Source organism: Schistocerca serialis, chromosome 1, assembly GCF_023864345.2.
Source record: "Schistocerca serialis cubense isolate TAMUIC-IGC-003099 chromosome 1, iqSchSeri2.2, whole genome shotgun sequence".
Taxonomy (NCBI): domain Eukaryota; kingdom Metazoa; phylum Arthropoda; class Insecta; order Orthoptera; family Acrididae; genus Schistocerca; species Schistocerca serialis.
Genome location: NC_064638.1, coordinates 787,192,677 through 787,218,303, shown reverse-complemented (window position 1 = coordinate 787,218,303; position 25,627 = coordinate 787,192,677). Strand labels below are relative to the sequence as shown.

General features: G+C 40.8%; 1 protein-coding gene across 1 annotated transcript in view; it reads left to right on the top strand.

The window, feature by feature from the left end:
• The window catches only part of LOC126433168 (trypsin 3A1-like), a 77,202-nt gene that overhangs the window by 21,292 nt on the left and 30,283 nt on the right, over positions 1 to 25,627 (top strand). Inside the window, exon 2 of the mRNA XM_050090447.1 lies at positions 6,630 to 6,786. Coding sequence (XP_049946404.1) covers positions 6,630 to 6,786 — 157 coding nt within the window. The remainder of the gene's footprint in view (positions 1 to 6,629; positions 6,787 to 25,627) is intronic.

The window sequence follows — 25,627 nt, the reverse complement described above, 5'->3', positions numbered from 1 at the left end:
GGATCCTTTAATCCAAGCAACCATTTTAAAGCTGCGTGGTCTGTAATGACCTTGAATTTTCTACCATACAAGTAGCATTTAAAGTATTTGATACCATAAATAACACTTAACAATTCTTTCTCCGTTGTGGAATAATTTCTTTCTGCCGTTGTTAGTTGTCTCGAAGCGTAGGCTATGGGGTGTTCCGCGCCATTAATATTCTGACTCAAAACAACTCCTACTGAATGACCACTTGCGTCACAGGATAAAATAAATTCTTTGTTATAATCTGGGTAGGCTAATACAGGACTGTGTGTTAACTTATCTTTAAGGGTTTGAAATGCAGATTCACAATCTTCAGACCAATGAAATTTTGCACCTTTTTTCAATAATTGGGTTAAGGGTCGGGCAATTTCAGCAAAATTTTGTACATATTTTCGGTAATACGATGCGAGACCAATGAAACTTTGTACTTCCTTAACGCGTTGTGGTGTTGGGAAGTCCTTAACTGCCGAAATTAATCGAGGATCTGTTTTAATTCCTTTTTCACTAATGACATGCCCTAGGTATGTAACCTCTGTCAATGCAAAACTACATTTTTCCATATTTAATGTTAATTTAGCTTTTCTAAGTCTCTGAAAAACATTACGCAGACGCACAGCATGTTCATTAATGTCTTTGGAGAATACAATAATATCGTCTAGATATACACAACATTGCTGAGTTTTGAGTCCTCGCAATACTCCATCGAGTAGTCTTTGAAAAGTTGCTGGTGCATTTTTCAAACCGAAAGGCATTCTTTTAAATTGCCAGTGGCCTCCAGGGGTAGAAAATGCTGTTTTATGCCTATCTGGAGGTGCGACTTCCAATTGATGATATCCGCTACGTAAATCGATTGTTGAAAAGTATTTACTGTTACCCAAACTGTCAATGATATCTGTAATGTTTGGAAGAGGATAAACATCTGAGATAGTTTGTTTGTTAAGGTGTCTGTAGTCACAACAAAATCTATATCGTTTCGTACCGTCGGGAGACTTCTTTGGAATAATTACGATATTTGAATTATAAGGCGAATCAGAATATTCTATAATTCCATCTTTTAGATGCTGTTCTATAAATTCATCCAGTACTGGCTGTAAGTGATGCGCAACTCTATAAGGCTTCCTATAAACTGGGGGGCTATTTCCTGTTGGGATCCTATGCTGTGTGATATCTGTTGCTGGCAATGGACCTTCTGCATTAAATAAATCTTGGAACTCAACTAAAACTGCTTCTATCGTGTCTCTATCCTTTCCTTTCAAATGCTCAATCTTCTGGCGCAATGCGGTTTTGTAGGCGTCTGGTTTCTGACCATCAGTAATATCTGACCAAATGAAATCTTCTTCTTCAAAAGTACTGACTGTAGCCACTAATATTCCCTTATGCAACTCTTTGTCCTCCACTCCGAAATTGTCAATATGTACCGGTACTTTTCTTTCTCCCTCAACGTCTTGAACCCGTACAACACTCCTACGTACAAAACAATGTGATACATCTAATTCCTCATTTTCCTCTAAAGGCTCTATTAGACACACTGTATCTGTAGGTACTTCGTGGTCAACGGTCATCCAGAGAAGTTTTCCTGAGCCAGATGGTATCTGATCCCGCGAATCAACCTTCAAGGACGTTGCACGCAGTATAGTTGATTTCGCCTTCCGGTTAGGGAAATCTTGCGGCAGAGGGCCCTTTGCAGCGGTGTCACCTAGCTGAAACACTATTCCGCTAAGTTCTACAGTTTGCTGTCTGAGGTCGATTTTAGCGTGATGTTTATTCAGGAAATCCAACCCTAGGATCGCGTCGTACCCGTCAGTTACCTTTGTTACCACTTCTACATCTTCTTGAAATTGTACACCGTGAATATAGAAAATCAATGATGTACATCCTAATGACTTAACTGTACCTCCTCCTACTCCACTCAATCTATACCTTGGAGGGTCATATTTCTTTTTTCCAATACATTCATTACTTACTATTGATACGTTTGCGCCTGTATCCACCAGTATCCTTGCCTCTTTATCCTGTATGGTAGCAGATAACCAGCATTCCGCCTTCACATTCGCCTTAATGGCATGAAATTTTATTGGGAACGCCTGGCGGCGGCTCCGACATTCCCGTTTGAGTTTAACTGATTTCTATTTCCAAAAACTTTCTTAGACCTGCATTCCTTGAATGTGTGACCGATTCTTTGACAATTAGTGCATTGAGGTTGTCTGCAGTTTTTTGCTATATGTCCCTGTCGATCGCATCTAAAACATCGTACTCCTGCTGAAAATATATTTCGCTTCTCCTTGTATCTGGTGGCAATGTCAATTTCTTCAAAAGCTGTCGCCACAGATACAGCTTCTGCTAAATTTTTAGGAAACTCTGCCCTGACACGACGGGACGTTTCAGGAGGTAACCCACGTAAAAATGTATCCAGAGCTCTATCTTCTGCCTCTTGTAAAATAACCTTATTTGCTTCATCACTAGTTGTCAACTGATAGGTGTTAATATTAACTTTTCTAATCCTATCTACAAAGCTTTCTAACGACTCGTTTTGCCTCTGAGTGATAGTGTGTAATTTTTCCCTATAAAATCTACAGCTGTTCTGTTTTTGAAAACGTTTAAGTAATCCTTTCTTCAGTTCCTCAAATGTTGGAGCATTCCGTAATTCTTCATGGTATAAGACGTGTGCTTTAGCCTCTCCTGTCAATCTTAACTTTGTCATTTGTAAGAGCTGTTCATCTGACCATGATCCTAACTTTGCAGCTGCTACTAAATCATCAAAAAAGGCTGTTATGTCCTCGCCAGGTTTACCTGAAAAAGGAGTTACTAAGGCTGCTGCTGAGGAATCTAGGTTGGGAGGGATTGAACTGGTTTGCGTAACCTCACTCAACTGTTTAAATAATGCATTATTATCACTTTTAAGCTGTTCTATCTGATTAACTAAGATCTGAATAGCTTCCTCAGTAGAAACCGCTTGTGGTGCTGACTCTGACTTTGTACGATTTCGTGTCATCATTTTACAAACTGTTAGTTACACAATCTTCCTATACTGAATTTAAAAGATGTTTAAATATTTCCGACAAACTCTTAAAATCATGAGAGAAAATACACTTCTAAATAAAGAAAATATTACGACTGCTATGCAAACCTCTATCCCTTCACACATTAAAAAATACTATCTGTGGACCTTTAGTGACTGTCATTCACACCTCATATTGAGCCAAGGGTTTTTTCTCTGACACCAAATGTAATAACTGAAACGGCTTTTGACACCCAAAAGTAACAGTTGTGTTACTACATGTGACACTTCTGTCACTCAATGTAACTGTGTTTTCTCTTTTGATGCTGTCAATTGTCAGGATGAGCATTCTAAAGCATTCTGTCAGGGTGAAAATATTAAATAAATTAACTTTTCTCTCGTAACAACATGTGGGCAGGGTGGGTTCTTCCTTGGCTCGGGTATGAGGTCGAATGAAACATCATTTTTACATAAGTTAACTTTTATTGAAAGTTTCGTACAACTGTATCTTACTGGGACGTTCTGGTTCGGAGAGCGGCAGCTGTGTCGTTTGTGAATCTTCTGCTACGGCAGCGGCGGCGGCGGCGGCGTCTGATTACGCGTAGCGGTGTGAATCTCGTGTCGCCGTCTCGCCCAGCTGACGGGAGACGCGCAGCGCGAGGTGGCCCGTTTAATTATTGCGAGCGAAATCGTGCATCGGATGATACCTTGGGTGCGGCGTCCCAGTGTTTCTCGTCTCTAAGCGGCCGCGTGTGTTCTGCGTCGGCCAGCGGAGCGGTGCGGCGGGAGAAGGCCAGTGTAGCGGACTCGAACCACGGACTCCAGCTTGCCAGTCTTCGGCTGTCAGCTCTTCATCCCAGCTCACAGGTGACTACTGATGTGAGGCCGTCTCCTTCCCGTCCTCACGAGTCACCCGGGTATGTAAAAACCAGACTTCCAATACCTTTTAACTTCTGTCTTCTGGCGCCGCGGCTGCTGCTTGCTATTCCATTACAGCGGCGGACTTGGTGCGTCTGTGCATGATGCAGTCTCTTCTTGCATGACGGTCTTCAGCACCGAAACTGACTGAAAACAACTGCTACTCTTCTTTTCTTCCTTCGTCTCTCGTCTTCGTCTCCGTCTGTCTTCATCTGTCTTCATCTGTCTTCCTCTGTCTTCAACTGTCGGGCCCACCGCGTCTCGCGTATTTATTCAGTTCACTGGAGGTGAACGACTTCACGGCCATTGCCTCTTCTGTCACGTTGAAAAGCTTCTCGAAGAATCTTCTTGACCTGGGTCATTGGCTCTTGAAATGTAGGCGGGGGTCTCTGATCGCATGTGACGACTGAGAAACACGTGAGCCGGTCATTGCCTCTTCCGTCACGTTGAAAAGCTTCTCGAAGAATCTTCTTGACGTCGGTCATTGGCTCTTGGAATGTAGGCGAGGGCCTTTGCTCACAAGCGACAACTGAGAAACACGTGAGCCGGTCGGGCGATGCCCTGACGGCTGAATCGACAGCGCCCGCTTATGTGGAACTCGCTGACTCCACGGTCATTGTTTCTTCTGTTCTGCCCGCTGAATGCCAGTATGTAACTCTCTAAACTAAACCAAGTTTTCCATTTATATTCTAATTTCTAGTTCACTTTGATTTCACTAATTTATTTACTTAAGTAACACTCAACACGACATATATTTTATGTGTATAGAAAACAATAATGGTCCTATCACCCTTCCCCGGGGCACTCCATGTCTGGGAAACCACGTACTCGTATCCTTTCTTAAGAGCCTCAGTGCGGTACCGTGTTATATGCTTTTCGGAAATCTAGAAGTATGGAACATGCCTGTTGCCCTGCTTCTACGGCTCTCAAGAAGAAAAGGGGAATCTGAGTTTCGCACCAGCAATATTTTCTAAAACCGCCCTAAATTATGGACAGAGGCTTTTCCGTCTCACGGAAATTTGTTGTACTCGACTCAGAACTTGTTCAAGAATTCTGCAGTAAACTGTTGTTAAAGATATTCGCCTATAATTTTTATGGTACATTCTTTTATTCTTCTTATGAACAGGACTCACTTGCGCTTTTTGTCGGTCGCTTGGGACTCTGCGCTGGGCGGGAGATTCGCCATAAATGCAAGATAAGTAAGAGGCCATTGAAGTAGAGCACTCTTTGTAAAACCGAACTGGGATTCCACCTGGACCTGGCGACTTATCTGTTTTCAACCTTTTCAGCTGTTTCTCTTCTGTGTCATCCATTCCCCGGGAGTCTCCGCGAAAGTCAAACGACTGCATGCTTTTACTCCTGCGTGAACGACTTATCAAACGCAAAATTTAAAACTTCGGCTTTCCTTTTGATATCTTCTACCGTCACACAAGACTGGTCAACGAGTAACTGATAAAAGCCTTAGAGCCGCTTAGTGATTTGACATAGGACCAAAATATTCTCGGAGTCTCGGCCAGATCTTTTGATAAGGTACGACGGTAGTATTTGTATGCTTCGTACATAGACTTTTTACAGAAGAACTAATTTCTACTAACCTTTAGCTGTCGTCATTTGTGCGTTGTATTACGGAACGAGATTGCAACAGCCTTTGCTTCTTCGTATTTTCCGAATTTCCTTGCTCAACCACAGTTGTTCTTTTCTGTCCTTAATCTACTTACTATGTATATATTTCTACAGAGCACGATTTACAATCCATTCAGACTTTGCCAATAATTTCTCTACCTTCATCATACTTGAACTAAATGATGCCAATCCATTGCCTAATTGAGATGCTGACAAGTCCTTATCTGCTCTTTCTAGCAGAAATACTCTCCTAGCTTTCTTGATAGATTCATTAGCTTCATCGAAATAGTGGCTATCATGACATCATGATCAAAAATCCCCGGCTCTAATCTGACGCCGTCGACAAATTCAGGGCTGTTTGTAGCTACAATGTCTCAAACATTTCCACTGCATGTTGGCTGTCGAACTAGCTGCGGGAAAAAAATGTTCAAAGTACTTCGCAAGAGTCTCTGTCCCCCGTAATGAATCCACTGACGTAGTCTTAAGTCGCTTCCAACTAATATTATATAGCCTGGGCATTTCCGTCCTACTAATCGTTGACTTTCCGTAAGTGACTCTAAAACTTTCATAGTTGAATCGGGTGGTCGGTAAAAAAATTCAATAATTTACTTGGTTTAACGTAGACTTTTATACGCGACCAGATAACTTCACTGTCACACTCAAATTCTGCCTCAACGAAAAACTATTCTTTTCAGCTGCAATGAACACTCCCACTGCTATTGCATCTAATTTGTCTTTCCGATACACGTTGCATGACCGGCTAAATGTTTCAGAGCTTTCTACTCCGGGTTTCAGTTAGTCCCAAGAATAATTTGAGCGCAGGAACTTTCCTTGAGAAGAGGACGGAAAAAGGAACGATATTTAGCCACGACATCGTCACCGAAGTTTACTAAATGGTGTGGCTCCCAATCTCGCAACATCTCATTTGATTTCAGTGCTAGTGGGACGTCGCGTAACAGCATGTACATTTAATGGATAGTAAGTCAAAGGCCATCTTACACATGAGTAGTAGGTATTATTCACTACGTGTTGTGATAGACATTCAGAGTTGTCTGTCGCGATGCAGTGTCCGGACACGGTGGCCGCATCGTGAACGGCAAACCGGCGGAGGACCACGAGTTCCCGGCGCTGGCGTCTCTGCACGTGAACGGCAGCCACTACTGCGGCGCCAACGTGCTCTCCGAGAACTGGCTGGTCACCGCCGCGCACTGCGTCACCACCAGGTAAAGCAGCCCAGCCGCTCTTATAACCCTGTCCAGTCGGAAAAATACGCTTTCTTATACTTTATATTCTATGTGATATAATTTCACTACCGATTTCCCATTCGCATCACCTAACAACAATATCTTTGACCCTTTACAAAATATATATGAAATTCTTTCACTTTATTTTTATACTTAAGACGCATTTATGGCAACAACATAACGTTCCTGATTGCATGGTGATTCCATTCATCCCATACAGTACTCCAGAAAATGTGTAAGGGCTTTGAAAAAGTTTCCGTACGAAGGTTATCCACACCAGAATCGGTAAGCCAATCAGGCAAAACCGCTGTGAGAACTGAAGAAATCATTCCACCGAAGCACCAGCTTGAATACACTCGTTTAGTAAAACACCATGTCCTGCTGCATGACGAATTCCGTAACTGCCTGCTGCACATCCTCTTCCGACGAGTATTATCTAATCTCCAAGGCGTTTAAGTGACCGAAGGTGTGATAATCGCCGAGAGAGATATCAATACTACAGGACAGGTGCTCCGAGTGTCTCGCACTTGAGTTAGCGAAACTTCTCCACGACGAGGAGCTTGAGGATGGCCTCCCAGATCGACCACCGTCATGTGCCGAATCGCTGCCAGCACAACTTGGTGCATCATTTCACTACGATGGTTATCAGCAGACATGATGCTCCATACACGTTCTTGATTCTCTGAGGATATTTGCCCTTCGGCAGCCCAAAAGAGAATAAGTCGTTGCTCCTGTACAGATTCATTTGGTAATAACGTCGCCATAGTTTACGTTTCCGCTTTTACCGTACGCAAGTCGGAAAGACACGAATGCCACACTAATCCCTTGCCTTTACGTCGGTGATTACATACCCACATCGGATTCGCGCTACATTGCGTTCCTATAAGAAATCCATATTTCGAGTGTTAAAATCGGTTTAATACATGACCCCAATCTTAAGTACCGTGAACTGAGGATCGATAACTACTTTAGACCATACCAGAGTCATAGGACTGATTCGGGGACCCTCTCATTTGGCTAATGTGAAAGCGTTGTCACTAATTAACAAAAGATATATTGCTTCCCCCTACTTATACCTCCCGAGGAGATCACGAATGTAAAATTAGAGAGACTCGAGCGCGCACGGAGGCTTTCAGACAGTCGTTCTTCCCGCGACCCATACGCGACTGGAACATAAAAGGGAGGTAATGACAGTGGCACGTAAACTGCCCTCCGCTACACACCGTTGGGTGGCTTGCGGAGTATAAATGTAGACGTAGATGTAGAAGCTACTGTTCTGTAATATTAAAAGCGAATTAAAGAACTGTTTTGAAAAGTAACATTCATTCAGCATATGCTATAAGACAAAATATCACGTTATACACATACAACAGAGGCCAAAACATATGAGCTAACTTAGTATATTTTGAAACATAAATGCTAATTTAAGTTATCCGTAAATTCGAAAATACCATAGAATAGTAAAATTTGAGATCAGGTTTTGAATTACAAAGAAAATTCCTTTAAGGCGACAAGTTACACATGAATTATAAGCCTTTTTAAATTTCCTAAACAATTCATCTATTTTATTTTCCTAAAGTGGCAGGCAGGTTTATGGAAAGAATGGCTGAACCATGGTCGCATACAGCGTCAAGAACGAAGCGGTCGACCTGTACAAGCGACGGAACGAGAGAACCTAGTAATCGCCAGAGCGACAATTACAGTCCCAGACGCATCTTTACCATCGATCTGACGTGCAAATGGTAGATCAGTGGCCGCAAGGACCATTAAGTTCTTCTTATTCTCTTTTTGGCTGCCGAAGGGAAAATATCCTTAGCATCAAGAACGTGTATGAGGCAGCATGTCTGTTGATAACCATCGTAGTGAAATGGTGCACCAAGTTGTCCTGGCAGCGATTCGACACATGACGGTGTTCGATCTGGGAGGTCATCCTCAAGCTCCTCGTCGTGGAGAAGTGCGTCTTGCGCCGACTGCCATTGACCTGTGCACAGCAGTCAGCATATTTGTAGTATTGTCTGGCACATTCTGCCTCTAATCACAGTTGTCTTCACGAATCCCGCTTCGCACTACGACCAGGGAAGACTTGTCTGGAAATGCCCCGAAGAGTGGTGGGATACCAATCCGGCTGTCACTCACCATACAGTCCGAGACAACTACGACGTTGATGACATTCTACGCCATGCTTTGTTGCCCTTAATGGAAAGCCATCGTGGTCTTACATTTCAGACAGAAAATTCCCGCCCGCACGCGCCAAGAGGTTCTACTGCTTGTCTTCGTGCTTGTCTTGGTCAGCAAGGTCACCTGACCTCTTCCAAATTGATAGTATTTGGAGCATTGTGGGCAGAGCCCTCACCCATCCGTGGATTTTGACGATTTAACATGTCTAGTGGAGAAAATTGGGCACGATATCGCTCAGGAGGACACTCAACAACATTATAAATCAATGCTAAGCTGAATAACTGCTTGCATAAGGGGCAAACAAGAACCAATGCGTTACTGACTTGCTCAATTTCTGAAGCTCTTTCTATAGAACAAATCATCCAATTTTTCTGAGCAACTAATGATTTGTTTATCTGTACTACATGTACGCATTTACCGTATTCAAACCACAAAATGATTGAAATATTCTCATTTTTCATGATATGATGTTGCGATTTCGTTTTTGGCTTAGTTAGAGTATTTTAATAGTATACGCCGGTTTTACTTTTCCGAAATTAGAGAAAAATATTTTGCACGAAATGGCAATCCCGTACGCGTGCTGTAGTCTTTTTAGCAGCACGCTTGCCATTTGCTAGTTAGAGAAGCGCAAAGCGCCATCTGTTGCATCATTAAGCCCCCGGTTCGCGATGTACGCCTCCGATCACTTAAGTTATATTGATCATTATTCAGTGTCTAATCCATTGATGCAATTTTCATCATCACTGGAACATTTTCTGTCCGGGTCAAAGGGCGTTGACCTCATGTGAGGTATAAACACAAACCAGAAAATGGTGCCATACTCAGCACATCGCGATGTAACTGTCAGCTACCCGCAGCTCTGCTGCCTCTGACGGCTAGCAGTCAGGGCACTATCGTTGACTTGGTAAACTGCGTCCCGGAGAGACAAGTGACAGCTCTGCATGAAGTGGTCATAGTCGTGAAGTGTTACGTCACGGCCCCTGAGCGAGAGAACGCCCAGTGACGCCGGAGTCTGCTTATACAGCATGAACATTAATAAAATCGACAAACTGCAGGAACGGATTCCTGACTGGAAATGGGAAAAGTTCCTACGAACCTGTGTCTGGAAACGCATCATTGCCACGGTAGATGGCTCTGGCAAATGAAAGTTCCTCTGGTGAAGTGCTGTTTGTTCCTTGCGTGTTATAGGCTGCTTGGTTCAAATGGCTCTGAGCTCTATGGGACTTAACTTCTGAGGTCATTAGTCCCCCAGGACTTAGAACTACTTAAACCTAACTAACCTAAGGACATCACACACATCCATGCCCGAGGTAGGATTCGAACCTGCTACCGTAGCGGTCGCGCGGTTCCAGACTGTAGCGCCTAGGCTGCTTGATTGACTCTGCGAGCGTACTGTAAGCAGTAGAATGGTCCTGTATTCATGTCTCAAACAAGCCGAGATGATGTTTGTATACGGCCAAGCAGATGGGAAGTTTCGAGAGGTTACACCAGAGCAAATACCCTAACAATCACCAACCACATTATTCATAATTTCAAGCTCTTTTTGGCCGTCTGTGTGATCTTAGACCCTTTCAAACACACGAATGTGCAGTGAGGCGGCGAACTATGAGTAAACCAGATTCGGAGGACCGTGTTCTAACGATTCTGAGATGAACCCTAGTACGAGTTCCAAATCAGTTGTACGCACAGTAATCCGCCTCCCGGCACGTTCGTCTGTCTGAAAGGACCCATGATCACACAGACGTCCAAAAAGGACTTGAAATATTGTGGTTGGTGTCTTGTTTTGATGTAACAGTGCTGCCTCTCGGCAGTTTCCATCTAGTTGGCCGCACGCAAACACAAACAGCATCTCGGCTTGTTCCCGACATGAAAACTTCGGAAAGAATGGAAATTATATGTAAAATTTGTTGCTGCTTGAAAGTGCTTTTGTTCTCAAATAATGGATGAATATAGTCTGGACAATTTATGTGTCGTGAGATATATAGTCTCAGCACGTATACAGAATTTTAAAATTTTATATTTAATCGATAATTGCTTGAAATATGAGGAAATTTTTTTTGTGGGTTTGGGAGCCGTTGGATCGGGGGCCTGAAATTGGTATCGGGTGATGGAGAGTTGTTCCTGTCGTTTATTAATACACATCCGGGGTACAGAGGCTGCTACCAAGCTTCACAGCTAATTGAAAAGAGCAGGGCAAATGTGTTCATTGGATACCACAAACAATCCTATTCACTTTAAGTTCCTTTCATTTGTACTGCCCTTCTAAATTTCGGATTTCCGTTCTTCACGTAGCATTCGCGTGCCATTTGAGCCCTTGGTATTCACACACCTTTCTCTTTCTTCTCTAAACGTTTATTTTATTTTCGTGTAGCGCAGCATTTATCTTTCCCATTGCCATGCGTACTTCAACAGCTGTGCATTTCTCCTCTAGCCATTACTGCTTTGTCGTTTTGCACTTCCCATCAATTTTAGTTTTTTAGATATCTGTATTGTCACTTGCTGTTTTATTAGCTGCATTTTTATTTCTCCTGTCAACAGTTAAATTCAGTTCCTCATGTTATTACGCTCTAACACAAACTGTTGAATTTTACCACGGTTGATGTATCTTACAAACCAGGATTTCTACTAGACCTTGTCTTTTGACCTATTCGATCCTCTGCTGCTCTCGTTATGTCTTCTCGTTGACCTATCCTTCCATCTTTAGTATTCGTTACTTCTGTTTCAGCCAATCGTTGCTTGATACTCTGTGTAAACATCTCAAGGAACTTTGTTTCTCTCAACATATCGAAGTTCCTTCTCTTCAATTTCCTCCTTCTCCACGTCATCACACAAAGTTACCAGTTCCTCTTTTATTATATTTCTTTCCCTATATCAGTTGCCTAAATCATGGTTTGAAACTCTCAACATCTGGGTCTTTCAACTCATCCGGGTCCCATCTTAAATTCCTACTTTCCTGCAATTTCTTTAGTATTGACCTGCAATAAGTAACAAATGGTGGTCGAAGTCCACAGCTGCTCCAGGAAATATTAATGGTGGGTCAGTGTATGGACTGAATAACGTGGGTAGTATACAACTCCGTGTCGCGGTCTTCTTAACTCCTGCTTCCCTGTCATGCGTTTCAACAAATATGACTACAGTCTGGGTTGCATACGAGTTACAGATAGAATTACCCTCTCTGTAATTAATCCCTGCTACCTTCAGAATATCACACAGTCTATTACATTCAACACTACCAAACGGTTTCTCTGGCTCTAGAAGCACTACTAACTTAAGTCCACCAGTCTTCATTCAACTGTCTAACATAAGTCGTGGGATCATCACTGCTTCGCATGTTCCAACTTATCTCAGGAATGTAAACCGATCATCCACGACGGCAGTTTCTACTAGTGCTTCTGCTTTCCTGTAAGTACATAGTTTATTCATTTTGCAACTACTATTTATTGAACTGAAGGAACTACCAGTATCTGCCATATCTGGAGCTGTTATTACTGAATTCCTCTTGCAGTTTTAGGCTTATACCCCTGTGCCATATATCTTGCATGCTAGGTGGAATTTTTTTGTCATGATTGATTCTCCCAGAGATGTTAATTTGGTCTACTCCAGGTGCCTTATTTCAACTTAGATCAGCAAGTTCATTTTTTTTCTAAAGCTCTTCTATATATAATTTCCAGCTTTAAGCTGTCAATCTCAATTATTAGAGATCTGTGTTCCATTTTGCCTGTTTCATTTGCTTTATTTTTATATTTTCTCTTCTCGTCAGTTACATTCCATATCTCGTATGTTATCGAACAACTTCTACTGGGACTTGTTTTTTATCCTTTGTTACTCTTCTGCCTTCATCACATCATCTTTGAACGCTTCCCATCCATTTTATGTTGCGTTTCTCTTCCTGTTTCTGTCAGTCGTTGCATAATGCTTCATATAAAACTTTGAACTACGTCTGGTTCTCTTATCTTAACCACACATCATCCAAACTTTTTACTTCTTACGATTCCTGTACATTTAATTTGCAATGAGTAATCAATAAATTCTTATGAGGGTCTGAGTTGCTGCGTTGTAGCCTCTGATTCCGCTGAATAAGTATTGCAGAAGTTGTGTTTTCAGTTAATAAGCTTTGCACTCAAGTAAGTATTTGATTTAATCTTTATTGACCGTGTTCGGTTACCCAGTGTGTAGGCCTTAACTATATTTTTGTTTCGTGGAAAGGAATTTGCAGATTCTATCGTTCAGAGGCTCTGGCTTGAGCATAAACACTCTCCGTTGACCTAGTAAAAACATTAACTTCATCGAAAATTCCCAATAATAAAGCCTATCTCTGGAATGGGCAGCTCCGTGAACAAATTATAGCTGAACTGGCAGATTTTCGTTCATTATCTATCTCAAACTATTCTCAAATATCAAAAGCATCACACAAAACAGGGAAGTGATTTTACCGCAGGATCTTGCAAAATAAATGATTACTGTTTGCTTCTTGAATGAGAAGTCGAACACAATAATCTTCACTTCTAGCTGACTTTATTACATCGTAGCATACACAAGTTTGTGACAGCTCTTGACAGCAAGACATTAACATGCATACTGCTACATAATCACGTTACACGTTAGTCGATGAATACAACGACATTCATTTACTTTTCACTTACAACGTTTTTCGTAAGTAATTCAGTTGAAGGCAAAGAGTAACAGTCGTAAGTAGGATATTCTTCTCTGCGCTGGTCGTCGGGTTTTGTGTGGCAGTGGTCGACTTATTGTCTCCGGCGTCAGCGACGAAGATGCTACCGGAGATAAGGGCAGAGCCACACGATGACGATATGAAACAAATAGAAAAAAAATATTTATATGCAAAAATTAGCAAAACATCATATTTAAATAAGAAAACCATTTCGGAATCCAATGACTTAATAGCTATCGTACCTTTACCTCCTCATCTGCATACAACGGGATGGACAGAAACCTGCTGTAAATTGCCGCGAATTTCCGTTATACCACAACACGAGTTTAAAATGGGATTTTGAAACCTCTGGCTTACCATCACATCATCATTCTGAAACGTTCCAGAGTCTCTCGATCTCAACCACATACACAACCTTTCGTGATTGTTAAACAAATGTTTGCTATTATTAACCTGAGTTCTGTGCAAAATTCACCAGTTCTCCTTGTATTTCACCTTCTCTTAGTTTTCCTACCATGTAATTATAAGTATCCATTAAAACTAAAATTTGGTCTGCCTTATACATTCATTGCTCTGTACAAACATTGCGTTCGTGGAGAAAGTGCTCTGTTTAAAGAATTGTGCGGACTTCATGACAGTTAACCATAGATGCATATGAATGAATGTTGTCCTACGCAACGACTTGCGTTTTTTGTAGGTATGTGAAAGACTGGGCTGTCTTTCAGCTATCAGCGTCCTCTTGGAGGAATGAATACAGGAGAACAAGCTCATGTAGCTCTAAATACACATTTTCAATATAGTTGCTCCACCGTTTTGAAGCATAAAAAGTGGATCTTCCAATCCTCATAGCTATAGCTCTGTCATTCGACAGTGAGGTCGATTCCGCTATCAACGAATTCTCCGGCAGCATCAGAAAGCCATCATATTGGCCTGCCTGCTGAAGTCAAGTCAAAGTTAAGACCTCGCCACCAGATAACTGGAAGACACTTTGAATCGTGTTGTGCCGAAGTCTCTGTCTTGCTTATTCCGTAATGTTGTGACATGGCTGTTTACTAGATTTCAGTTGAAATACTTTATGGATTTGTTTGAAGCCCGAAGATCTCGATCTCTTGGCTTTCAAATTACGACGACGCAGCGTGGAGTTTTGAAATACAGAGATGGAACTATAAGAAAAAATGTAAATTAGTTACAAACTACGGCGTGCTCACACTTTTCTCGACATCTAAATGTTACCACAGACATTCGGATTTAGATTACGACATGTTCGATATGCCTGCTATCCTTGGCAGTGATCAGACGCATACGAGTAGCGAAATCCTGCACTACCCGCTAAAGTGTCGGAATATCGATGTCATCGATGACCTCCCGATGGCTGTTTTCAGCTCAGCAATGGTTTCGGGGTTATTGCTGTACACGTTGTCCTTAATATAGCCCCACAAAAAAGAGTTGCTTGTGTTCAGATCCGGAGAATATGGCGGCCAGTCGAGGCCACAGAGCGAGAATGCTGTCCCCAGAGTGCTCCTCCAGGACATCACTCTCCTGCTGCGATGAGGTAAAGCTCCGTCTCGCAACAATCACATCTTGCAGAAATCATGGTCACTCTGGACAATGGGGACGAAATCATCTTCCAAAACCTTCATGTACCGTTCGGTACCCACCGTGCTGTCAAGGAATATCGAACAGATTATGCCGTGATTGGAAATTGCGCACCACATATCAAACGTTGGGGGTGAAGAGAGACTGGATCGCGAAATGCAGGTTTCAGTCCACCAGATGCGCCAATTTTGCTTATTGACGAACCCGTCCAAATTAAACTGTGCTTCGCTAAACCACAAGGCGCATGCGCATACTAATTTCCATCATACCCCGCGGCCAACAGTGCAGTTTGAACGTCCTAGCGCTAACAGTTCAGAGGTCATGACGATCTTATTTCTTTTAGTTCAATGATTGTCACCTTGTATTAAGTGACCTGTAACGTTGGCGACGAGGATTCTAACTTAGGGTGTGTGTGAGGACACAGCCACTAAGATCAGTAATCATGAAGCCGAAATTCAAGGAACTGTGGCACCGATTGCAGAGTTACGTCCTCTCGAAACTCCCGAGTCTTGAGATTAGCTAGAGTATAATTTACTCTCTAAGCATTGCGAACAGCAACCACATCCTGTGCCGTCCATGCTAGAATTTTTCATTATCACAAGAAGTGATGTTAGTCACATGCTGCCTGGGAAAGTGACCTCGGTAGGCAGTCCCGTGAGTGACAGATTTTTTTGCAAAAATGAGAGTTACAAACAGGTTTATGCTGACTCGTTAGTGTGTGATGTATTAATTAAGTATTCATCCGACAAAGTAGTTCGTGCAGTGTCGAAGAAATTTAAAGAATAACAAAAAATTCTGAAATACGAAATGCAGCTCAACACTATTTTGTGGAAAGAACCGTGTCATCTGTAAGACCGCTTAAAGTGTCACAAACAGCACAGCAAAACTTTGATGAAAGTAAGGTAGAGTGTGTGAGAAGTCACACCACAGGTAGCGTATTCGGATTTCAAGCTCTTATTCATCGTCCTACTAAAATTTGAAACCTTGTCATCCATTTGGGGACCAAGCCCAAACAACAAATCGGCTGTGGCCTATAGTCTTAGCATAGTCTCCCTACTGCCCAATCTCGGTGAAACGATACCATGACGCTGCCTAAACACACATTCAGTGACCTCAAAGGAAAACGTGCTGTGCGCAGTGATGTGAACAAGGATATGTGGCGTACCGGCAACGCCGCAGCAGCATAAACATGTCACAGCCACAGAAATCGAAGCAGCTTTATTATGAGAAAAAGATAATTACATCAGGCAACAAAATAAAAACTGTATGGGATATAGTGAAGACAGAGACAGGTGGGGCCAAACACGAAAAGGAACAGATAGCTCTAAAAATAAATGAGAGTTTGATGACAAATACATGTAGTGTTGCAAACCTCATAAACAGGTATTTCATTTCTGTTACTGACAGCTGGGGGTCATCAGGTTCGGTGAACAGTGCAATGGAGTATCTGAGATCAATCTTTACAAATAACTTCAGTAAAATGGAAATGACACTCACGTCTCCCAAAGAAGTGGCATCCGCCATAAAATAATTAAAATCTAAGTATTCCACTGGGTATGATAAAATATCAAGGAAGTTAATCAAAGAGTGCTCATGCAAGTTGACTTCTATCTTAAATTATTTGCAAATCAATCTCTTATCAATCAAACATTTCCAGACTGGTTAAAATATCCTGAAGTTAAGCGTCTTTACAAGAAGGGAGATAAAGAGATACCATCAAACTGTCGACCAATTTCACTTTTGCCAGCTTTCTCAAATATACTTTAAAAGGTGTTCTAGCGTCTCCTTAAGCATCTGACTGCAAATAATATATTGTCCAAGTCAGAGTTTGGATTTCTTACCTGTTCTGATATTGAGAAAGCTGTTTACACTTACAATGAGAATGTACTTAATTCATTAAATAATAAATTAGAGGATACTGGCATTTTCTGATTTTCTGTGACCTGTCAAAAGTTTATGACTGTGTGAGCCACAGAAATCTCTTAAGTAAATTACAAGCAGAATATTATTGTGTCACCGGCAATGCTGCGGAATGGTTTGAGTCTTGTCTATCTAACAGGAAAGAAAGGGTGTCATTGCAAAATATCTGTGCAGTAAGCAGCCAGTCTTCATCTAATTGGGAAGAAATTACATGTGACGATCCTCAAGGTTCCATCTTGGCTCCATTGCTTTTTCTTATTTACATTAATGACCCCTCGTCTGTTACATTGTCAGATGCTAAGTTTGTTTTGTTTGCAGATGAGAAAAACGTTGCAATAAGTAGCAAGTCAAGTACAGATTTAGAAATAGCTGCTAATAAAATTTTCAGTGGCATTATTAAATGGTTTAAAGCTAATTCACTGTCATTAAACTTTGAGAAGACCCACTATATGCAGTTCAGAACCTGTAAGACATTTCCTTCCATCATGTGTATAACGTATGAAGTCATGCAGATCGAAGAGGTTGACAATGTTAAATTTCTGGTATTACAACTCGATAATAAATTCAGTTTGGAACGGCATACAACAGAATTTCTTAAGTGCCTAAGTCTGTATTTTCATTGAGAATTATGTCAGATTAGGAGATATAAATATAAAAAAAGTTGCATACTTAGCTTAGTTTCATTCTATTACGTCATACAGAGTCATATTCTGGGGTAACTCATCAAACCGAGCAAAAGCTATTAGGATACAAAAGCGTGTGATAAGAATAATTTGTGCTGTAAATTCCAGAACATCATGTAGAAACCTGTTCAAGGAACTTGGTATTCTAACCACTGCTTCTCAGTATATTTATTCCTTAATGAAATTTGTTACAAGTAACATCTTTATTTCCAACCAATAACTCAATTCATAGTGTCCATACTAGGAATAAGAACAGTCTACATAAAGACCTAAAATCACTTACCTTTCAGTAACACACATTTTCAATAAATTTCCAGACACCATTAATAACTTGGTTTCAGATAAAGCACACCTTAAACAGAGTTTGAAAGACTTTTTGATAGGCAACTCCTACTACTCTACTTCTTAACAGAGACTATTAAGCCAGCTTAAGTAAAAATGTCTGTTAGATTTCAGTTTTGACAGACTTACAATTAGTTATCACAGTCAAGATTAGGTATTTTTTATATGATAAATTTATTAATAGGCGTAACAATGTTTCATTCTAACAGCATGTTAATTCTGTAAGTATTAGGTTTCCCAGTTTACTGCATTGTATTCACCTGTTTCGACAATCTCCTGACAAATGGTCAGGGGAGTAAGTATTATATTCAAATGTTTTACGTTATATGTTCTGACATGTTCCACACCCACGAGAATCTTCTCGTTTTTTGTACCTATGGAACGAAAACTGAATCTAAAATCTATAATAGAGCAGCCAAAAAATATTTCTGTGCCACTAACGATCCTGATACATAAAATGATGGCCATGCAAACAGACTTGTCGGTCAACAACCAATTAATAAAATTCGTTGTTCATGCCTATTCACTAGGTCTATTAAAAGTGAAGAAAACTGTACACAGACCAATTCTCTGTCTCATCAGCCCATCACAAAGATTACAATCCTACAGCAAGCAGTGCATAACTTTGCATGTTAAATGCAAACTAACGGCATTGTATTAAACTGTCATCGGCCCGATTAATTTATTAGTTGTACCATCAATGTCAGGCACAAAACGTTTTTGGGTTGGACACTTTTACATCTGTTGTTTGAAAATAGTAGACGTCATCAATGCTATATCAGCTGCTGTACATTCGATGACCTAAAGCCACTGTGTAACAAATTTTATATTTATTTTCACTGGACTGAAGATGTGCATACAGTTACGGAGCTCACATATAGCTACGGCTTCCGCAACACTTCTCTACTTTAGAGTTAGACCAGTGACAGCATTGTTGCGAGATGACGTCAAGTCCAAGTTAAATATTCTGGTGCTACAAGATATACTGTTTCCCTTACATCCCATCAATAGACAACATGCCAGGTAGTGTTACGAAGAGCAAATGGCTCCCTGCGTCTTGGTGGTGAATTAATGTACAATCAGAAATTAACGTCTACCCATTCCAAGGCCAGAAGAGCTTATGTCAGGACTATCAGCTGGACAGTAAGTGTCTAGTATTGGTAGATCCGAAGCTTATTTACAATTGCTGCTAAAGGCCAGTTCATGGTCACCAACACTTCATCTAGACTGTACAAAAGGAGGGGCTCTGAGCACTATGGGACTTAACTGCTGAGGTCATCAGTCCCCTAGAACTTAGAACTAATTAAACCTAACTAACCTAAGGACATCACACACACATGTCCGAGGCAGGATTCGAACCTGCGACCGTAGCGGCCGCGCGGTTCCAGACTGTACCGCCTAGAACTGCTCGGCCACTCAAGCCGGCTGGACTATACAGGCACAATAGGTTGTGTTTCCGAATTGTTGTTGCACCAAAGATATTCCAAAGATTTTTTTAAAAACAGATGATCGAAAACTTTCTGAATACAGTTAATCATCTGGATGATACGTTATTAAGTGTTGATATGAGTGGGCAATACTTTGCAAAATGATGTCTACTGTTCCAAACACCACAATAAAATGAACTGAACAGCAACCTACGAATGTTTCGAGTTCGTTCAAGACTAAATGGTGTAATTAGACTGCACATTAAGTGGTAAAAGCACTTCACCCGACATAGCAACATGTGGATGCCGCAGAAAAAATCCAGAAATTATTATGTAATATTTACAAGTGTCTCTCACATCATCTGTCCCCTTGATAATCTAAGCAAGAAACGTGCAAAATATGAATGTCCAAAGCAGTGTCACGGGACTTTTCACAAGATAAAACATTATCTGAAATAAGCTCGTTAGCGACCTATGATCTGTCAAGGAAGGAAGACTGGGTTTCACGTCCTGTCGACATAGAGGCCGCTAGAGACGGAGCACAGGCTGAGATATTTTCATGGATGGGGATGGAAATCGGCCGTGGCCTTTCAAAGGAACCATCCTAACATTTGCCTGAATCTATTTAAGAAAATCATGGAAAACCTCAACCTGGACATCCGGACGTGGGTTTGAACCAACGTCATCCCAAATGCGGGTCCAATATGCTATCAACTGTGACACACAAAACGTTTTATCCTGATTACCAGCGTGTCTCACTATGGCATCGGCGCCAAACTTCCTCACAAAAGTGATGATGGGCATCCATTCTTTACAGTACAATATTTCACCCCATAAACAATGGGCCTTGCGTCTGGTGGGGTGGTTTGCATGCCTCCTTGACGCTGATAGCCATACACCATATGCGAGGCCAGACAAACGTGTGGTTTACAAAGATGGGAAGCAGCCTTTTCAGTAGTTTCAGGGGCAACGCTCTGGATGATTGACTGATGTGGCATTATAACATCAACCTAAACAGCTCTGCTGTGCTGGTACTGTGAATGGCTAAAAGCAAGGGGAACTATAGCTGTAATTTTTCTCTAGAGAATTTTCGGTTGAATGATGATGGCATCCTCTTGTGTAAAATATTCCGGTGGTAAAATAGGCCCCAATTTGGATTTCAAGGCAGGGAAAACTCAGGAGGATGTTGTCATCAGGGTAAATAAAACTGGCATTCATTGGATTGGAGTGTGGAATCTTAGATCCCTTAATCAGGTAGGTAGGTTATAAAATTGAAAGAGGAAACTGGATCACTTGAAGTTCAATACAGTAAGAATTACCGGTTCAGTGGCAGGAGGAACAGAATTTCTGGTCACCAGTAAACAGGGATATGAATACAAAATCAAATAGGCGTAATGCAATAGTAGAATTAATAATGGAAAATATAAATGTGTGTATGCTGCTATGAACAGCATAGTGAATGCGTTATCATAGTTAAGATAGACACGAATCCAACATCCACCACAGTAGCACAAGTTTATATGCCTACCAGCTCCGCAGACATTGAAAGGTATGTGCTAAGGTCTGATCAGGGAAGATCCAGAAAATAAAGTCGTTAGTTGCCAACCGCAAGGTGGAACGAGTATAATATCTTTGAGTAGGAGAATCTTTGATGGTTAACAGAGCCGGGCGCACTCAGTAAAAAAACTCGAGAGTCGCCACTAGATGCCCCGAAGGAGCAGACGTGTGCGGACAACTTTAAGGTGGGAGTTGCGCTCGTTGCACAGTTAAGTAAGAAAACTTTAGCACGTCAATGACAGAAGATACATAATGATTTCAAAATGGTTTTTGTTAGATAATGTTCAGAGTTAGGATTTGTATGTCCAAGGTATGACACAGTACGCGTTTTGTAAAATTTATTGTAAGAGTGATTCGTGCTACAAAAGTGTTGGAAATGGTAGGTTTTGTGTATGACTTGAGAGAGAGAGAGAGAGAGAGATCAACATTGTGTTTAAATCTAACAGCCTGAATCAGAATCCGCATCCTTTGCTTCTATTGAATATGAAAATGAGAGGTAAAGTAAAGTTAATCACCAATGAAAGAATGTAAAGAAAATGAGGACTCTATGCAATATATATGTGCAGTTGACAGTTTGAAATCGATTTTGGTATAACTAATGTTATCAAAGCAAAGTTATTTCAAATAACTAATTTTATGCCATTGCACAACTGGCATTATTCAAGTCAAGATATAACTGCATTAAGTAAACATCAGGGCCAAAAGTTAATTTTTCAGAGCCATCTTAATGCCATTGCACAAACGGCATTATTCTCTTAAACTTGATTGCTGAGTCAAATACATGTTGCATTTCTGGCAAAATGGAGGAGTATAAGAAACAAGTTCACAGACGTTGCAGGTTTGTTGAATAAATAACTTGGAACAATCTTATCATTGATACTTTCACTAATAAAAAAAAGGATACAATTTTGGTTACATACTTTCACTTGGCGACATCCTCTGTGGTGACGTACTTGGATATACTTTCCGTAACTGTGGGCTTTGTTGCGAGCATTCCTTTCCCCAACACTGTTTCAGCTGTGTGCTGCGTTGCTAGTTGCGTAATATTGCGTTTGCTTCTACACCACTGTTTCAGCTGTGCGCTCATTGCAAGTTGTGTAATATTGAGTTTACTGCTACGCTTGTGAATATTTATTTTAGCTCTAGCTTCTGTTTATACTGATTTTATGTGTCCATTCTAATTCTTTTACTTTTTGTGTAAAAATATCGTCTTGTGAATTACGACCATTTTGAGATTTTTTCCGCCATATTGTCTCCCTCAAGATGTCCAAAACAAATCGACGGGGTGATAAAGTACAATTACGCAGTTCCTCAAAATCGCGTAAGCAACAACTACCGGACAACGGCCTAGTTTTGTCAGCTAACCCTCCTACTTCACAAAGTGATCTGGAATTTCATAACAAAGTTGCGGCAAGTAATGACGCCACAAAATCACAAAATTCTACCTAGGTTCCTCTTCTGCCTTCGGATTCTCAGAACGTAGTAAGCCAATTAGAAACAGTTTCCCATGACTTCTTCATGTTAATTCAACCTTCACAAAGTCATGTGGTTGATTCCGATAACCAATTTCTCTTGCAATATTCTTCCACAGACAGAGAAATTGTTTCATCTGAGAATTCTCAAACAGTTTTTAGCAGCCCTCCCCAGCAATATGAGTTGCAACACCCAAATTCCGAGGTGAGATCCCCAGCTCTAGTTGAAGATAAATTAGAACGTGACGCAAAGCATGATGAACCGTGCAGACAATGCTAAACGTGATGAACAATTTGGTCAATACTGTGCAGAGTGTGCTAAGCGTGATGAACAGAACGCAAAACGTGACGAATACCTTACCGGTAATATTCAGAAATTAACTCAAACTATCGACACATTTAAAGAAATAACTGACAATAAATTACAGGATATAATTGAAACGCATAAGCGCGACGTTACTAACCTTAGGGACAGAGTCAATGTGGTACTTCCACCTGAGTCTATTGAAAAGTTGGAACAAACTTCCGCTGCTCATTCTGAGCACACACAGGCCTTAGAATCACGTACCCAATCCCTGACATCTGACGTCACTCAAAACAAAGGTCAATGAACAGGGTGAGCAATTCCACTCACAATTAGAAAACATAACGGTAAGAGTAACCGCTTTGGAAACGCATGCAGAAAATGATTTAGATCAGACAACCCCAGTTCCTTTTTCAGAAACAACTTAATACCAAGCGCTGGCTAAATTTAAAAGTAAACAAATCACTATTAATGAACAACAAAAACGATAACTCAACTCAATTCATAGTAAACTCTGCGATATTCAGCAATAATTACAGGACGACAGTGCGCCTCGTAATTTTGTCCCAGAACAGCAGCAAAATCCGTTTGCATACCAGCAACAACAGCCCCAAATCTCATCTTCACAGGCTCCATTTGCACAATATTATCCTGTACAAAGTAATTCCTTCCCAGGCAAATTTTCTTTGCCCCATGATGCTCCATCTTTTCCACCCAAGACAATGTAGATTACAAACACTTCCTGTCAATCAAGAAATTTAAAATGTTCCGGAATAACCCGAATGATTTACATCCTCTTGATTGGATTCAGCAATTTACATTCGCTTTTCCTCCAAATTGGCCAGTGGCACATCAATTAGAACTTGTCTGCAGTTTCTTGGAAGGCGAACCTGCAACACGTATGTGATACATTGCACGCCAATGTTTGTCTTTCCAGTCATACCAACAACAATTTCTTGATCCTTACTGGAATCCCACTTCACAGCGCGATGTGAAAGATCAGTTGCTAAATATGCCTCATTTTTATAACTCACAATTTGGCACTTTGACACAATATTTTGACCACATGATTCAACAGTATCATCATTTAACTGAACCTTACAGCGCTTCCGGTCTCATTCAGCTTTGTATTTCAAAATTACCTAGATCATTGAAGGTTCCGTTGCTGACAGGGAATCGCACAGAAAACTTGAACACTTTTCTTGGTGTTTTACGGCTTCTTGAACTGGGTGAAACACACAATCTACGATCTAGTCACATTCTTTCCCGGAAACCCAAAGAATAGAGACAACCGTTTCCGTAATAACGGCAGGCAGTTTCCGAATAATAGACCTCAATATGGAAATGCAAGACGCTTTCTTCCATAACCCCAGTAACAGCAGAATGTTAGAATGATGTGAATGCCTACCCATTCATGAATCAAAATTATCATCCCCTTCCATCAATGTCGTTCCGCAATGGTCAACATGGCAATACCCCACAAAATAATCGGCAGTACAGTACCAACCAGAAAAACTGGGAGAATTAGTGGAATAATTCCAACACATCTTTTTTACAAAGAAACCAAATGTGGCACCAGAACCGCCATCAACCATACGGAGCCAATGATTACTACCAACGACGACAAACCTTTGATGGCCCACCCACTCGTCAGAACACTCAACAGAATTTTTCAAATCGTAATGATAATTATCCAAGTCATAACCAGAGACAAAACAATGCCAGCCAAGATATAATTTCACCAAGTAAACATCAGGGCCAAAAGTTAATTTTTCAGGGCCATCTTAATGCCATTGCACAAATGGCATTATTCTCTTAAACTTGATTGCTGAGTCAAATACCTGTTGCATATTTGGCAAAATGGAGGAGTACAAGAAACAAGTTCACAGACGTCGTCAGATGCAGGTTTGTTGAATAATTAATTTGGAACAATCTAATCATTGATACTTTCACTAATAAAAAAGGAAACAATTTGGTTACATGCTTTCAACATGAAGAAATTGAAGAAATGAATGATGAGATAAAAGAAATTACTCAAATAGTTAAGGGATACGAAAATTTAATCGTGACAGGTGACTAAAATTCGATAGCAGGAAAGGAAGAGAAGGAAAAATAGAAGATAAATATGGGTTGTAGCAAATGAAATACAGAGGAAACCACCTGGTAGATTTGCACAAAGCACAGTTTAATCTCAGCTAACAATTGGTTTAATACGTGGAAAAGACCTGAAGACAGATGAAGGATCCATATTGACTATTTAATAGTAAGACAGAGATTATGGAACCAGATTTTAAACAGTAATTTCCATGGGTAGGTGTCAACTCTCATCACAATTTATTGGTTATGAACTTTAAATTAAAACTAAAAACTGCAAAAAGGAAGGAAATTTAGGAGTTGGGAGCAGGATAAGTTGAATAAACCAGAGGATGTTGATAGTTTCAGAGGGAGTACCAAGCAACAATTGACTAGAACAGGGGCAGGAAATACAGCAGAATGGATAGCTCTGCGACATAAAATAGTGAAGGATCAAGTACTTAAAAGGACAAGGCTTAGTAGATATCCTTGGATAACGCAGGAGATATTAAATTTGATTGATGAAATGAAAAAAATATAAAAATGAAACAAATGATGCAGGCAATATGGAATACAAACTTCTAAAAGTCAGATTG